This window comes from Lactuca serriola, chromosome 8, assembly GCF_051521515.1.
Source record: "Lactuca serriola cultivar US96UC23 chromosome 8, Lser_US96UC23_V15, whole genome shotgun sequence".
Lineage (NCBI taxonomy): Eukaryota > Viridiplantae > Streptophyta > Magnoliopsida > Asterales > Asteraceae > Lactuca > Lactuca serriola.
The window spans coordinates 156,720,639-156,738,401 of record NC_136415.1 but is presented as its reverse complement, the minus strand read 5'-3'; the positions used below and the strand labels follow the sequence as shown (position 1 = coordinate 156,738,401).

Sequence of the window (17,763 nt, the reverse complement as noted above, 5' to 3'; positions counted from 1 at the left end):
AATGTGTCAATTAAACACGAATGGACATCAACCTCAGTTCGTGTGCTAGTGATAACAAAAAGGTTTATTACCGATTGACTCTTGAGACTTTCAAGATCAATACGACTCCCACTGACTTCTTGACATAAGAGTTTTTCTTTCAAGGAAAATTATTGACGATCTAAAACAAATATTCAAAAGTCCATGTGGATTCCCGACAAGAAAACACTTCACATGATTTGTCTTGGTTTATCTTTTATTTTAACGAAAACAAAACAACTCCAATTCTAAATTTGCTAAAGTAAGAAAACATTATTACTCCACAAGTTATTATAAATCTTCTTAGTTTGAAATGAGTTTCAAGATACAACTTGTAGTAACTAAAGAACAACTCTAAATCTCGATTGGAAATGTAGTATGACTCATCTGTTGATTGAACCATTCCAACAATATTTGATTCCTCTTCTTAGTCATATAATTGTACTGAAATGTTATTCAAGGATGAATTGTAATATAGTTTCACAATCATTAAGATGATCACAAAACATGATACTAAAGTGCAATCTTTTCTTCTCAGATTGGAGAATCTTTTATCTTTTTGCCTTTTAGATTCTTCTTATTCATTCTGCTACTCTTTAGATCTTGTCAAAGTATCATAATTATGCTTAATCTTATAAACACAACCATATTTACTGAAACATTAGAAAATCATGAGGAATAGAGTTATCATCCTTTGTGGTGGATCTTAATAGTCCATTAAAACATGTACTAGATCCATTAGTCCTTCGCTTGACTCACATAAACATGTGATCAATGAATTAGTTATAATTTTTTGATGAACAAGATTTTCATATATTATGCAATGCAACTTGTACAATAGCAAGTATTTGTCTAGTTGGTGATGAGATTTCTTTTCATTTGGTCATTTATGACAATACAACAAGTGTTATCATAAGAATCAAATCCACAATTAATATTGCGAATATTAGAAATGTAACCAACACTTTCATAATTGCCATTGTAAGGAAGTATAAAATAAGGCAACCAGAAAAACCAAATTTTTACTTTTATTGAGAATAAACGAAAAGTTGAACTTGTCCTTACAACGTGTAAAATAAAAACTATGATTCTAGACATCTCATAAGAGTAATAGTAATCTATTAAATTATCCTAATTCCTAAATAGTAGCTCAAAATTCCGATCATCGAACCATGTGACCGAAGTCCATTTCCCACAGTTAGATTTAGCTCACTCTGCTTAAACTTCATTCTTTCTCTTAGATCCTGTAATAACATCAAATGTGATCATCACATGATGTATTGAGAGTCTATGAATAGGAACTTGGAAAAATAATGGAGTTAGATAATGGATATACCTGAAGTAGATTCACATAACTTAACTTTACTATCTCTGAGATATTTCAGGTACTTTCGGAAGCTTCGCAATCAATGTCCCTTCAATTGTTAGTAAAAACAATTGGACTTTTTAAGCTTAACACATGGAATAACCTCAGAACGAGCCTTTCTCTTTACCATATGATCAAACAGTTTGACTATGGTTGATCCTTTTCCATTGCGAAGAGAAATCTTTTCTAAACCACCAATGTCCATGGAAACATTGGAATTAGACCCTATAAGCAACTTTGCTTCAAATGTGCTTTTAAGCATTTTGCTTTAATAACTATCAACATTTGGGTCAGATCTATTAGGGTCGCATCGAGATTCCTCATACGAAAAATTTCATATGATTTAGGAAGCAAGAGAAGAACCAAATCAATGGCTTGCTCCATTGGGAAAACGACACCTATTCTATCCATCTTGTCAATGTACGACTTCATTTTCAGAACATGTGCACACACATAATTTCCATCTTGATGTCTACATATCAATAGGGATTGAGTAGTTTCGTATCTTTCAACTAAAAGAAAATGCGACGTTGGGAGAGTCACTGGAGGAGGAAGGGGAGGAAGAGTTGAAGAAGCATGACGTCCAGTTCCATCATTTCCCGAAGAAGAGAAAACATGTTCACCTTGATTAGAATGTGGAAGATCATCTTCAGAAGGAAGAGGAAAACCATTTCCAAAAGAATGAGGAAGACTATATATATCTTCATAAGACATCTAAAATTTAGGATAAAAAACAATCCAAGTTAGTCGACTTTAATCCTTAATTATTAACCCAAAAATTAAATTAAGGATAGGATCCATATTTTCAATTCGAACTTTGAAGAGGGATGTCGTAATCAAATATGAATCTGTTTTAGGTAGGAAAGGATTTTACCAATTCCAATCTTATGAAACTCCTAGATCTTTTGAGATGCATTGATTCTTATCAATGGCATGTTTAATATCAGATTATGCTCTCACTTTTGTGACTTGGATGCCAAGGATCACAAACGAGATGTGAATAACCACGCAGACCCGCTTGACAACTTTGATATCATTTACCATCTCACATTGATGTGTCGGTTAACCACACATGCTTCAACAACAATGACAATTTTCAAGATGTCCATCATATCTTTTTATAGTCCCTATTAGTGTGTCGGTTAAGCACACACGCTCCACTAGCGACATATAAAGCATGATGTGCATTCTCATGGATTAGCATACTTTTCACATTTTTCTTAAAGTAACTAAGTGTGAGATTTTATAAAAGGAGTTTAGTTACTTTTATATCATTATATTTTTAATGAGATTTAATGTCCTATCAAATCCGTTCTGCTAACATCGCTCCAACAATCAAAGGAGCGGTGGATGAGAGTGGACACTCATTCAATGACCATTTTATATGCAGTTTCCTTATACCCCCTTATAGACCGACTTCGTGAATAAGGCATACTATCGATTTGACCAACTTATTCTTATACATATAATATATATTAATATTTTAATGATATATATAATATAGGTGTATTTTAAAATTTTCAAAATACTAGGTTTATAATTTAAATTTCGAAATTAATATCCAACTGATTAAATTTAAAAAATAAAATAACAATGATTTAATATGTGTCAATTAACTAAATAAACTAAATCAAATAAGGATTAACTAATTAATAGAATCCTAATCCTAACCCTTTAATTTTCGAAAATTAGGGTATAGAGTTATCCAATTTTAATTATTTCTTTTTAGGAAAGTAAAATAATAATTACCAAAATTAAGAAACCCTAACTAACCCAGCCATTTTCGAAATCTTGGGGAAGAGGCTAGGATTTCTAAAACCCTAACCCTAAAAAGTTTGAATAGGGGCAAGGGGCTAGGGTTCTAAAACCCTAACTCTAATCGAAATCTTGGCCTTTTAGGGTTTAATTTCTTTAAACCCTAATTAATCAAATTCAACAATTGTAGCAATTCAATTGAAAACAATTTAGCTCTGTTACCACTGATAGAAATTAGGTAAAACAAATAAACTTAAAACCCTTAAGTTCACATGCAACTTAAAGGATCCGTGTTTTCACTATTGAACCTATAACTATGAACATCAAACAAGAAACCCTATAAACCTTATGCTATTTTCGAAAGAAAAAATAAGAAATGGTTTAGGATTACATATCTTGCTGTTATTATAGTAAAAAACAAGAATTCCTTCCTTGTAGATCTTTTGGAAGCAAGCACCATAATTGTCGCGCCTCTAATGGATCACACTCAAGCTAGCAAGAAAGAGGTTTAAGAGATAAGAGAGAGGAGAGAGAGGAGAGTAGGATTTTCGGATATCTGTTAAGGAGAAGGAGTGGCCGAAAATAAAAGGCCTAAGGGTCTTTATATAGTGGCATGGGAAACTCTAGATAACCATGATTTGAATATTAAATTAATATTTCAAATATGATATTTATCTCATTCTTTATTTATCCACATAGGATATTCCAAAAACCCTAGAATATTCTCTCATAACCGTCCACCACCTCTTGTGGAAGGTTCTGGAGCCTTTTGTTCAACTATTGAACAATTACACTTTGGACCCTGCACTTTTAATTAATTTCATTAATACCAAAATTAATTCTAATTTCTGATCAATTATTAATTAAATGATTGTTTTCTAATTAATATATTATTTTCATAGTATATTAATAAACTATTTATTTCAATTTATTAATCATATAATAAATTAATCTCTTTCTCTCTCTCTCTCTCTCTATATATATATATATATATATATATATATATATATATATATATATATATATATATATATATATATATATATATAAGACATTATTTCCAATTGCTAGGTTTAAAGACAACCCAAAAGGACCGTGCTACTATCAATTTAAGCATATACAAATTTTAATTATGAGCTTAGACACTTAATCTATATATATATATATATATATATATATATATATATATATATATATATATATATATATATATATCTACCCCTTCTTCATTCTTGGACCTCGTTTTGAGGAGGCCGATCACGAACGCTATAGGTGTGGGAGCGACCCTGGTCAGGGTTATATATATAAAGTAATCTTTGAAGAAGACTGAAAATAAAGAAAGGGAGTGAATTTAGAGGTAGTTAACCTAGAATTCCTTTCAATTCGTTGTACCCTCTGTTGTTGGGAATGGTGCCCATAGAAGTACCGCCAGCCCTCTATCCTAACCCAAAATTGACTTTGTTCACCCTTAGAGCATCTCTGTTGTATAAGTCTATATTAAGATTTATTGTATTTTCCAACTAGATTTTCTACAAATTGATAAAAATGAATTTCGAAAAGTTTTAACCCTAATGCACATAGATTTGTATAAAAAAAATTATCTCTTGAGAATGAGTTATTGGATAAAATGTATTTGCTTAAAAAATTGTTGAATCTTCATAATTCTTTAAATGAGATTTAAAATACAAAAATTATTTCCAAAAGCTTGCATTGAAATGCTCTTAGACTATGTCCATTACAATCAAAACCAACCAAACTTTTTATTAAAAAACTAATTTCTCATTCTTCCATCTATACAACCAAATTAAACCCAAATTTTCATTCTCATTAGCAATCCAATCCAAACTTAATTTTCATTAATTAAATATAATTAATACAACCTTGTAAGAATTTTTATTATAACAAAAAAATTTAGAAATATTAAAATTAGTTTTCACTTTCATATAAATAAATTTTGGTCACGAATAATCTATTATATATATATATATATATATATATATATATATATATATATATTGTAACATCCCGAGTCCAGGTATACCTTGTGAACCTTGATCTATTGACTTGTGGTTTATTTTGGTCGTTATTATAAACAAAGTGAAAAATGAGTACGCGGGGCGTACCTGAGGTGTACTCTTAGCGTACTCGTCAGCGTGCATGTGACTCGGAGACCACCTAGTACGTTGAGCATACCCGTTGGTACGTTGGGCGTACTAGTCCCAGAGGGTGAGTCCCCTATATAAGGGATATGATGGCCTCATTCCTGGCCACCATTCCCAAAGAGAAAACCCTAAGAGTGCCCTAACCCTCGTTCTAGAGCTTCTGTGTGTGTGTGTGTTTGAGCCTGGAGAGTTTTTGTGTGTTTTTGAAGAGAATAGGAGGTCTTGAAGAAGAATGAGTTGGAGTCCAAGCTTCTAGATCCAAGCAAATCTGAGTGGGGAGCTTCTTGTTGAGGTATAAAGCTTCATACTTTGCCTCTCTTTTGTTGAGCATCTTATTTGAGTATTTTAGGGTTTTAGCCCAGAAAGGTGGAGACTTGATGAGATCTTGAACTCCAGAGATTATGACCAACCCCTTTTGAGCATATGAGTCGTGTAATGTTATAAAAATCCAATCTTGGATGTTGAAATCACTCCATGCATGAGTTATGAGCTCCCTTGAGGCAAAAGAGTGTATATTTTGAGGTTGGTGACCTTTTCCGCCATGCAAAGGCTTAAAGTCACTGACTTTATGGGTTAGGAGCTATTAGAGAGTTTGGATATATGAGATGAGCCAAGGTCTTAATTGTTTAAGACCAAATGAGTGACAATGAGGAAACTGGAGAGTACGATGGGTGTAAATCAAGTACGTGCAGCGTAGGGGTTGCGCATCCCCGATGTCTGCATGGCAGCCGAGTATGCGCAGCGTAGAGATCGAGTACGTGCAGCGTTCTCCCTGTCGTTGACTTTTGATGACTTTTAGGGTTTGGTCAAATTGGGGACTATTAAGCCTATGGAGGGGTAAAATGGTCTTTTACCCTTTTGTGAGTGTAGAAGAGTGAGTCTAGCTTCTTGAGGGCCAATATTAATTAGGGATAATTGTTATGTGTTAGGCGGAGGCTAGACCAGTGGGTAGAGTTTGAGATTTCCGTGTACGAGGTTTTCACTTGTTAGCTTACAAGGTAAGTCTTCTCACTATACTTACCTTGAGTGGTAACTTATGTGTGACCAGAGGGTCTTATGTGTATGTGTTGTGTATTGAGATATCCTGTTATTTGTTTTGTGATATGCTTACTGTGCATTATATTATGAAATGAGTCATATTGTGTTTTTAAAATGAGAAAAAAATTGTTTGAAATTTTACGTCATTACAAGTTGGTATCAGAGCCTTGGTTTGAGGGACTCGGATGCACCCTCGGGTGTGTTTGGACTCAAACTGAGTATTTGAGAAAGATTTTCAAAAAGAGACAAAAAATTTCTAAAATGAGAAAGAGTCTAAGAGAAAACGAGTCGGAGCAGTGTGTACAATTAACCATAGCCCGAGCGGTGATTTCCAAAATACCCTCATTTTGTGCTATGAGATATTTTATGAGATATAATGCATTCTAGAGAATAGGCTAGGTATTTCATATATTAGGACTAGGGTGGCCTGATTTGTGATGCCTTAGCCTAGGGATTTCTGCTATCAGTGATTTGTCTTAAGTATGAGTATTTAGCAGGAACGAGCCAATGAGAAGGTCTACTGTGAGAGTAGCTGGTGAGGCATAGAGTAATTGTGATTGAGATCCGAGGAGGAGGACTTGGGGTGAACACTGATGCGGTGTGGAATGTAGTATTAGGCCCATACTACTGGAAGCACCGGATCAGTGAGCAGTCCAAGTAAGAATCCTTAGGATGCTAAGAAACAAGTAGGGGTGAGTGATCGAGTGTGAGTATGCTCGAGCAAATCTCTGATAATTTTGTGTTGTGTTTTAGATACATCATGGTGGGAACACGCCACAACCCTGGAGGCAGTGGGAGTAGCGATGAGGAGATACGAAGGATAATCCACGAGGAGGTGGTTGCAGCTATCCGAACAGAGATTCCAGAGATGTTTGGGTATATCAAGACCTCCTTGATACAAGCGTTGGATGAGCGATACTCTGCTATCACTGAGGCTGTTGCTGTCGCGACGACTGCAATTGTCGCCGCTGCTAGGCCTTAGGGGATTCGTTGTTGTTCCGGGAGTTTAGCAACACGAAGCCACCAGAGTTCGATGGGACGCAGGATTCGATCGCTGCAATGAGGTGGATCTCTGATATCCAAGGGTGTTTTTACACGTGTTCATGTCCCGACCACTTGAGAGTTCGGTTTGCACTGAACCAGCTTCGCTTGGGAGCGAAGGACTGGTGGAAGTTTGTGACAATTTTTACCACTACAGATCATGCTACAGTGACATGGGAGAGGTTTGTTCATATGTTCCGAGACGAGTATGTTCCCCCGGTGGAGAAGGAACGTTTGGCGCAGGAGATTCTGTTTCTCAAGAAGAAGATACAGTTAGTGACTGGGATTTCGAGGATGTTCCATGAGAGGGCGATGTTTTGCCCTGAACACGTGTCCACTGATCAAGCACGCATGAGTCGATATTTTAGCATACTGAGGAGGGATATACGAGAGTTCGTGGTGAACTCGTCATAAAGGACATTGGCTGAGCTTCAGGCCAATGCCAGGAGGAGGGAGATTGAGCTTGAGTTGCAGACTAGGGAGGAGGAAGAGGAGTCCCAGGGTAGGGACCGGAGGTCAGTTCAGTCGCAGCCGGCGACGAAGCAGGCCAAGCCCGCTGATACCAGAGATGGGGGCCAGAAGGGCCGCACTTGTGGCAAGTGCAGAAAGAGTCACGAGGGTTCTTGCCATTCGAGTATCTGCTATAAATGTGGCAAAGAGGGGAACATGGCGAAGGATTGCCCAAAGGGGCTCTCGGTTTGCTTCCATTGCAACCAGACCGGCCACCGAAGGCCGAGTGCCCTCAGCTCGTGCAGGGATCAGCCTAGGGATCTGCACATACTTTTGTGCGTGATACTGAGAGCCGGCCAGCGAAGGCCAAGACACCGAGGGTTCATGGGAGAGCCTTTCAGCTGAAAGCGGAGGAGGTCCACGCAGCACCTGACGTTGTGGCCGATACGTATTCTTATATTATTCTTTTGAGATATTTTTTTCTTATATTGTGATTGTGTATAGGTACTTTTCATGTGAGTTTTGTGCCTGCCTTGGTGTTATTTGACTCGGGTGCGAGTCGATGTTTCATATCATTAGCATTTAGTTGTCACATTAGTATTCGACGAGAAGCGTTGAGTCGACCTCTAAGAGTCTCCATATCCGATGAGCATGCAGTGTTTGCGACTGATGTGATCCGAGGATGTGTGCTTGAGATTTTCAGAGTTGAGTTTTCGATAGATCTGGTACCGATCGTGATGAGGGATGTTTGTGTCATCGTGGGCATGGACTGGTTGAGTCGATTTGGAGTTGTGATCGACTGTGAGCGTCAGCTAGTGACTATATGAGACCCTATTGGGGGAGTACTTACGGTATACAACGAGGGTACTAGATCTGGATCAGCTTTCTTCTCTGCTGCCAGGGCGAGGTAGAGTTTACAGCAGGGATGTATGGGGTTTCTGGCGTATGTGATCGATACGCGGTCTACTGCGGAGAGATTGAGTTCCATCTCCAAGGTTCCGATAGTGTGCGGGTTTCCAGATGTTTTCCCGGAGTAGTTACTGGGTGTACCTCCCGAGAGGCAGGTAGAGTTTCGGACCGATTTGATGTCGGGTTTGGCTCTTATTGTCAAGGCACCCTATCGGCTTGCGCCACCAGAGGTGCAGGAGTTATCCTCACAGCTCCAGGAGCTGCTGGGGAAAGGGTTTGTCAAGAAAAAGGATTGTTCACACTGGATGTGCATTGATTATCGGGAGTTGAACAAGCTGACGGTCAAGAACCATTATCCACTTCTGAGGAATGACGATCTGTTCGATCCATTTCAGGGTGCATCTTGGTTTTCCAAGATTGATTTGAGGTCTGGGTATCATCAGATGAGAGTCCGTGAGGAGGATGTCCCGAAGAAGGACTTAGGACACGTTATGGGCACTATGAGTTTGTGTTGATGCCCTTCGAACTCACCAACGCACCAGCGGCATTCATGCACCTAATGAACCGGGTGTATATGCCCATGCTGGATCGATCAGTGATTGTGTTCATTGACGATATCTTGGTGTATTCGAGGTCCAGAGAGCAACATGAGGAACACTTAAGAGAGATTCTGGGTGTATTGAGATCGGAGAGGCTCTATGCCAAGTTATCCAAATGTGATTTCTGGTTACAAGAGGTCCGGTTCTTGGGACACCTCGTTAATCAGGATGGTATTTTGGTCGATCCAGCCAAGATTGAGGCAGTTAAGAGATGGGAGGTGTTGAGATCCCCCACTGAGATCAGGAGTTTTCTGGGGCTGGCTACATATTATCAGAGATTTCTCCAAGATTTTCGCCCCTTTCACCATTTTGACCCAGAAGGGCGTTGCGTTTACTTGGGATCCTGAGCAGCAGACCTCATTTGAGACCCTTCGCCAGATATTGAGCGAGGCTCCTGTGTTAGCCCTTCCGGAGGGAATAGAGGATTTTGTGGTTTATTGCAATGCATCTATTATAGGCATGGGTGCAGTACTGATGCAAAGAGAGCACGTGATAGCGTACGCACCGAGGCAGTTGAAGCCTCATGAGACTAGATATCCCACTCACGATCTAGAGTTGGGGGCGGTGGTGTTTGCCCTCAAGATCTGGTGTCACTATCTGTATGGGGTTCGGTGTACCATATACATGGACCATAAAAGTTTGAAGTATCTTATGGATCAGGCCAGCCTTAACATGAGACAGAGAAGGTGGTTGGATGTGGTGAAAGATTACAAATGCGAGATCCTATATCATCCGGCCAAGGCTAATGTGGTAGCCAACGCCCTGAGCCATAGAGTAGAGAGTACCCCGATCTGAGATGAGTGTATGAGGATCACAGTGATGACTCCAGTCTTAGATATAATTCGAGAGGCCCAGGAGGAGGCCATGAGACCAGAGAACCGCAACAGGGAGAGGGTGATTGGGCAGGTGTCCGAGTTTGTGACGGACAACCGATGGCTTATAACCTTTTGAGGGAGGATTTGGGTGCCCTAAACGGACAGAGCTTGATGTACACTGATGGAGGACGCGCGTAGATTGAGATTCTCGATCCACCTCGGGGCCACTAAGATGTATTTGGACCTGAAGAGAGATTATTGGTGGACCTGAATGAAGAGAGACGTTGCTTGGGTAGTGGAGAGGTGCTTGACATGTCGTCGGGTTAAGGCCGATCACCAGCGTCCTCATGGCAAGTTGCAGCCATTGGAGGTTCCCCAGTGGAAATGAGAACAAACTTCTATGGATTTTATCACCAAGTTGCCGAGAACCGCGCGGGGTGTCGATGCGATTTCGGTGATTGTGGATCGGTTGACGAAGAGCGCTCACTTTCTTGCCATCAGTGAGAGCTCTTCTGCAGAGAGGCTGGCAGAGATATATGTGAGAGAGGTGGTAACTCCGCATGGGGTGCCGACATCTATAGAGTCATATCGGGATGTGCGTTTTACTTATACATTGTGGAAGAAGTTCTATGAGGAGTTGGGAACGCGATTGCATTTTAGTACAGCCTACCACCCACAGACAGACGGACAGAGTGAGCGGATGGTTCAGACGCTCGAGAACATGCTTCGAGCATGTGTTATGGACTTCGGTGGAAGTTAGGACACATACCTACCCTTGGATGAGTTTTCTTACAACAACAGCCACCATTCTGGTATTGGTATGCCTCCTTTGGAGCTTCTTTATGAGGGGAGGTGTCTGACCCCTATCTGTTGGGGTGAGGTGGGGCAGCGAGTGATGGGTAGCACTGAGATAGTGCTAAAGATGATTGAGCAAATTCAGCAGGTCAGGCAGAGGTTACTGATGGCTAAGAGTCGCTAGAAGAGTTATGCGGACAGGCGACGATCCGAGCTTGAGTTTCAGGTTGGAGATTTCGTTCTCCTGAGGGTATCCCCATGGAAATGGGTGATACGGTTCAGGAAGAGGGGGAAGTTGGGGCCCCGATACATCGGTCCTTTCAGGGTGACCGCTAGAGTGGGTAAGGTAGTGTACCGTTTAAAGCTACCAGCGGAGTTGAGCCAGATCCATGACACCTTCCATGTGTCCTAGTTGAGGAAGTGTGTCACCGATGAAATGGCAATGATACCACTAGAGGACATTCAGGTGGATGCGATCCTGAATTATATTGAGAGACCGATCGCGATTATGGATCGAAAGGTGAAGGTTTTGAGGAACAAAGAAGTACCCTTGGTTCAAGTTCAGTGGCAACATCGGAAAGAGACAGAGATGACTTAGGAGCTGGAGTCCGAGATGCGGCAGTAGCATCCAGAACTATTTTAGGAACATGACTTCGAGGGCGAAATATGATTCTAGTGGAGGAGATTTGTAACATCCCGAGTCCAGGTATACCTTGTGAACCTTGATCTATTGAGCTCTGTTCTATTCTGGGTCCTTTTTATAAAAAATAGTGAAAAACGAGTACGCGGGCGTACCTGAGGTGTACGCTTAGTGTACTTATCCGCGTGCATGTGACGTGGAGACCACCTAGTACACTGGGCGTACTAGGCCCAGAGTGCCAACCCTAATTTAGGGTGAGTCCTCTATATAAGGTATATGATGGCCTCATTCCTTGCCACCATTCCTAGAGAGAAAACCCTAAGACTGCCCTAACCCTCGTTCTAGAGCTTGTGTGTGTGTGTGTGTGTGTGTGTTTGAGCCTTGAGAGTTTTTGTGTGGCTTTGAAGAGAAAATGACGTCTTGAAGAAAAAGGAGTTGGAGTCCAAGATTCTAGATCCGAGCAAATCTGAGTAGGGAGCTTCTTGTTGAGGTATAAAGCTTCAGACTTTGCCTCTCTTTTGTTGAGCATCTTATTTGAGTATTTTAGAGTTTTGTCCCAAAAAGGTGGAGACTTGATGAGATCTTGAACTCCTAAGACTATGACCAACCCCTTTTGAGCATATGAGTAGTGTAATGTCATAAAATTCCAATCATAGATGTTGAAATCACTCCATGCATGAGTTATGAGCTCCCTTGAGGCAAAAGAGTGTATATTTTGAGGTTGGTGATCTTTTCCGCCATGCAAAGGCTTAAAGTCACCGACTTTATGGGTTAGGAGCTATTAGAGAGTCTGGATCTATGAGATGAGCCAAGGTCTTAACTTTTTAAGACCAAATGAGTGAGAATGAGGAAACTAGAGAGTGCGATGGGCATAAATCCAGTACGCGCGGCGTAGGGGTTGCGCATCCCTGATGCCTGCATGGCAGCCGAGTACGCGCAGCGTACTCCTTGCTGTTGACTTTTGATGATTTTTAGGGTTTGGTCAAATTATGGACAATTAAGCCTATGGAGGGGTAAAATGGTCTTTTACCCTTCTGTGAGTGTAGAAGGGTGAGCCTAGCTTCTTGAGGGCCAATATTAATTAGGGATAATTATTATGTTTTAGGCGGAGGCTAGACTGGTGGCTAAAGTTCGATATATCCGAGTACGAGGTTTTCACTTGCTAGCTTACAAGATGAGTCTTCTCACTATACTTACCTTGAGTGGTAACTTATCTGTATGTGTTGTGTATTTAGATATCCTGTTATTTGTTTTGTGATATGCTTACTATGCATTATATTGAGTTGCTGAGTTGAGGGACCAGAGGGTCCACCTGAGTTGTGGGACCGGAGGGTCCCACTGAGACACATCGAACGGAGGGTCCTATAGAGTTGTAGCCTTGAGTGGCTAATGTGTTGTATGTGGTATTTTGGGGAACTCATTAAGCTTTATGCTTTTCAGGTAGTTCTGAGGATCGCGGAAAGGCACCGGCATGATTGTACACACTGGCGAGAGATTGTTTTTATCATTATGGGATTGTGTTTTATTTGTTGACATTTGAGACATATGTGATTTTGAGAATTATGAAATGAGTTATATTGTGTTTTTAAAATGAGAAAAAAATTGTTTGAAATTTTACGTCGTTATATATATATATATATATATATATATATATATATATATATATATATATATATATATATATATATATATAGGCTTAGGTTATTATATTCAAAGTAATTATTGTCTTATTGTATGCATAAATGTAAGCCAATCATTTTACTTATTTTAAAAAAGTGGTTAATACATATTATTGAATTAAATATAATTGAAAAATACCATCTAATTTAACTAGAAGGGTATTTTAGTCAATTAATATATATTTAATAAAGGAAATTTGCATATTCTAAGGGATCATAGATTCTATTAATTTTAAAAATCCGATTTTATGAATTAAAATGTTTTTAATTCAGACATTTTGACAGAATATGTTTGAGTATGTTCAAAAATAAAAATACTCCTGAACCATAAAATAATAAAAGTATTCTTGAACATATTTCTTAATCATGACTTTAAAAATTTCTTATAGAATAACAAAATTCTCGAACCATCAATTGAAGAATTGAAACAAACATTACATTAATTCTTATAGAATACATGTAACAATTGCTAAGAAATACATTTATTGTTAAAGAATAAAAAAAAAAAAAAAACTTTCAAATCTGGAAAAAAAAACATCAAAATCTAACAAATACACAAATACATTCTAAAAGAATAATGTTGCTAAGAGACGTCGTTCTGGTCCGTTCTTCAAGCATCAGCTTCTGTGGAAACAAATCCAATGAATAAATTAGTGAGAAAATATTCATATTCAATTCCAATATAATTGTAATTCGTGATTTCATTCTTATAGAATTGAAATTCATTTACCAATAATTATATTAATTCGGGAAATTCTAACAGAATATGTTCATGGTTATCATAAAAAACATTCTTTTCAGATAGAATCCTATAAACGAAGAAATATCATTCAGTTGAAGCATTTTAGCGAGCGTTTGGTGTGCATCAATACAACTTTCAATTTCCTATAAAAAATTAGACAATCATAACAAATTCTCAATTCACCAAAAATATTACACCTTGAAAGAATTAGACAATAAACCTAAACACATCCAAAATTTCTTTGATTTCTGTCAAACAATCAACCCAAACATCCATTCTATATATTGAAATCAAATAAAATTAAAAAAACTCATTTGAAAATTAAACTTCATTGGTTTACAGTAAATCAATCAAAATAAAAAGCAGAAGGAAGAAACTTGTACCCATCGACCTCCTTGTCTCTCGTTCTCACCTCACAAGAAAAAAAAAAAAAAAAAAAAAAAAAAAAAAAAAAAAGGAAGAAGTGGCAGAAGAAACGGAAGTTGTTGTTGTCATCTTGTCATTGACAAAAAAAGCCCTAAATTCTCGCTCAATGAGAAACAGATGTAGAATTTCTCCAAAAATGAGTAAAATTTGTAGAGGATTTTGATGGAGAAGTTCATATTAACAACATCGAGAGGGAGGAGAATGCGAAAATCTTGTTGAAGCTCATCGTACAGGTAGCGTCACTCTCAAACCTAGAGACTTCTATTTAAATGTTGTTCCTCAACTCGCGATGAGATAAATGTTGCAACTCCGGATTACCGACAGCCGTAATAGCGTATGGCGGGTGGAGATCGTCGGCAACAACAAATGATGGTGGTGGCGATCTTATGTTTTGGAGCTAGGGTTAGGGAGGATCGAATAGGATAGAATACACTATTGTTGATTGTTTTAAAAAGGGATAAATGTAGGTCAAAGTAATTACCATAATTATAGGAGTGTATTTGTAGAAATTATTTATCAAATTACTAAATTACCCTTATTTATTTGTTTGATTATTTATTTATTTTTTAAATTTTGATTGACTCACATTTATGTATACAATAACACAATAATTACTTTAAACATTTGAACCTATCTCTATATATATAATCAAAAGATAGAAAACCGCCTTTTTATATCTATCATTAGCCCAATCCAAAATCAATTTTATATTAAATTATTATAATTCCTAATTATTTTATATACTCATGGTAGAATATGAAAATAAAAAAAATAAAGAATTTGGTAATATTTTTTAAAAATGTTTAGCCTCCAAAAATGAACTCCATATTTATTTAATATTAAAATATAACCCAACTTGGGTTTGAGATGGAGGCTTCCGTCGTTTGTTTCTTTTTACTTCACTTTATTGTAACATTTTCTTTACATTATTTTAAACATATATGGAGTGCATGCCCCCTTTTCTTATTTTATTGTTTAGTTGTTAACCCAAATTAATATGAATTTGTATTGCTATGAGTAGAACGTTACCATTCTGTCAAGAGCAAAGACAAAATGAATAACGTTATCTGACAAGTGACACCTATTATAAGTGGGAAGAAAAGTTAAATTAATGAGATCAACATAAATAATAGAAAATGATAAAAGTTAGATTAATGACATAAATGGGAAGAAAACTTTTTGGTGATTAAGTTTTAACATTTTGTCTTTGGTGTTTATATATTTGATTCCTCTATTAAAAAAAGACTAGAAACTCATATAATAGACCAAGTACCAATCAAGAAGAAGCTCGAACTAGTATTGCAATTTACACTCGACTAACAAATTCCAATGGCAGATGGAGATGTGAATATCTCCATTGATGAAACCGTCAAAGGTCTTCTAAATTCTGTACAAAATCGAAGTCCTATCGACCTATTTTCAACATCTATCAACATTGTTCCTAGTGGCCTTCGGGATCTCAGCCCTTCTTCTTTCATCCCTAGGGTGGTCTCTATAGGTCCTCTTCACAAAGAAAACGAAAATCTGAAAGCATTTGAAGACCAGAAAGCAACTTATGTGCATGAACTATTGCATCCTCTCGACTCCCCAGTCGAGCAAACACTAAAAGAATGTGTGCTGAAGGTGGCTTTTTCAGTAGACAGAATCAGGGCATCCTATGTCCCGAAGATCACCTATAGTGACATGGAACTTGCCAAAATGATGGTTATGGATGCTTGTTTCATACTTGGATTCATTGGCGCACTTTCAGAATCCAGTGACGAACCAGAACTACAATACTTGTTGCGTGGCTCGTCTATAGTTTATGACCTCGTGCTTGTTGAAAACCAGATCCCTTTCTTTATTCTTCAAGACATTTTCGACTGCACAATCTTGAAATCCAAACCTACAGCCTCTCTTACTGATCTTATCCTTCAACTCATACAAGTTTTCAACGTCTTTCAATCAAACATAACAATCAGCAACGTTTACCCATTTGTACCTCTTGATCATATTCTTGGTTTTCTTGATAGGTGTTACTGGCCATCAGTGGAATACTCTCCTTCACAAGGATTACCAAGTTCAGCAATCCACTCGACTGTAGAACTTGAGAGAGCAGGGATGATCTTTCAGTGTAATCAAGATCATGAAAGATGGCAGATGGATATGGAGTTCATATCTTCTAAGTTTTCATGTTTTTCGTGGTGTTGGGGGAAGCCTACTCTAAGAATGCCAGTATTGCGTATTGACAACTTCACTGAGTTGATTTTAAGGAACCTCATTGCTTACGAACAGTCCTCTGGATTTCGTACTTATGTCACCTCGTATGCTATGGCCATGGATATGCTAGTCGATAATCAAGAAGACATTGCAAAGTTAATAGACTCAAAAGTCGTTGTCAACCATTTAGGTTCAAATGAAAAGGCTGCAAATATGATGAATAGTCTTTGCAAAGAACTTCCCTTATTAAGTTTCTATTACATTGATATCTGGCGACAAATGGATACCCACTACAATAGTTATTGGCCCAAAAATATATCGGCTTTGAAGCGTACATATTTCAGTAGTCCATGGAATATGATTGCTCTACTTGCTGGTATCGCCCTCTTTGCTCTTACCATAGTTCAGACCATATATACTGTCAATGCCGCATAGCGCAAAATTACTTTTTTCTTAAGCTGCTGGAAGCAACCTGCAGTTGATTTGAATTGTTTTGAGATGTGCCTTTTTTATTTGTTAACGCTTGCAACATGTTTATGTCAATCTTCATCTTGAGGGGTTCCACAAAACATGGTGATTACTTGTCCTTTAAGATTTATATTTTCAAAACTTCTATCATTCAGAAATGTAATGTTTTTGTTAGTTATTATACACTTGCGAATAGTTGTATCACCCACATTTTTATATATATTTATCACAATTACCCCGTCCTACTACTTCATAACAACTTATAATCAAAAAATGTTAGGTTGGTATGCTTCCGTTCGGTGAAATGTATAACTATTTAGTTAAATTGAGGTTTTTCGTAAGGATGTTATTCGGGTCGGAACCGGACCGAACCGATCCAACCCGAATAAACCGAAAACCAAATAAGGTTAATTGAAGGAACCGAAAGCCGGACCAATTAACCTAATACGGGTTTGGTTAAATAACCGAATAACATTCACAATATGATTAACAATCTAATATAACCGAAAAAAAACAAATAAATTGTATTATGATTCCATAACCCCAATAACATTTACAATTAATATGATTATAATCACTGTATTTTTTAGACAAAATTGCATAATGGTCCTTGTGGTATGCATTTTTTTTGGGGTTTTAGTCCAAACCACGATTTTTTTGG

At 37.8% G+C, this 17,763-nt stretch overlaps 1 protein-coding gene across 1 annotated transcript; it reads left to right on the top strand.

The window, feature by feature from the left end:
- The first annotated feature begins 15,703 nt into the window (after positions 1-15,703).
- On the top strand, positions 15,704-17,306 carry LOC145071332 (UPF0481 protein At3g47200-like). Its single transcript, XM_079018228.1, has one exon. The coding sequence runs from the start codon at positions 15,765-15,767 to the stop codon at positions 17,067-17,069; it is 1,305 nt and encodes a 434-aa protein (XP_078874354.1). The 5' UTR covers positions 15,704-15,764; the 3' UTR covers positions 17,070-17,306.
- The last annotated feature ends 457 nt before the right edge of the window (positions 17,307-17,763 follow it).

Excerpts from the sequence above, each read along its gene's own strand:
- LOC145071332 (XM_079018228.1), top strand. The coding sequence starts at position 15,765 with ATGGCAGATGGAGATGTGAATATCTCCATTGATGAAACCGTCAAAGGT.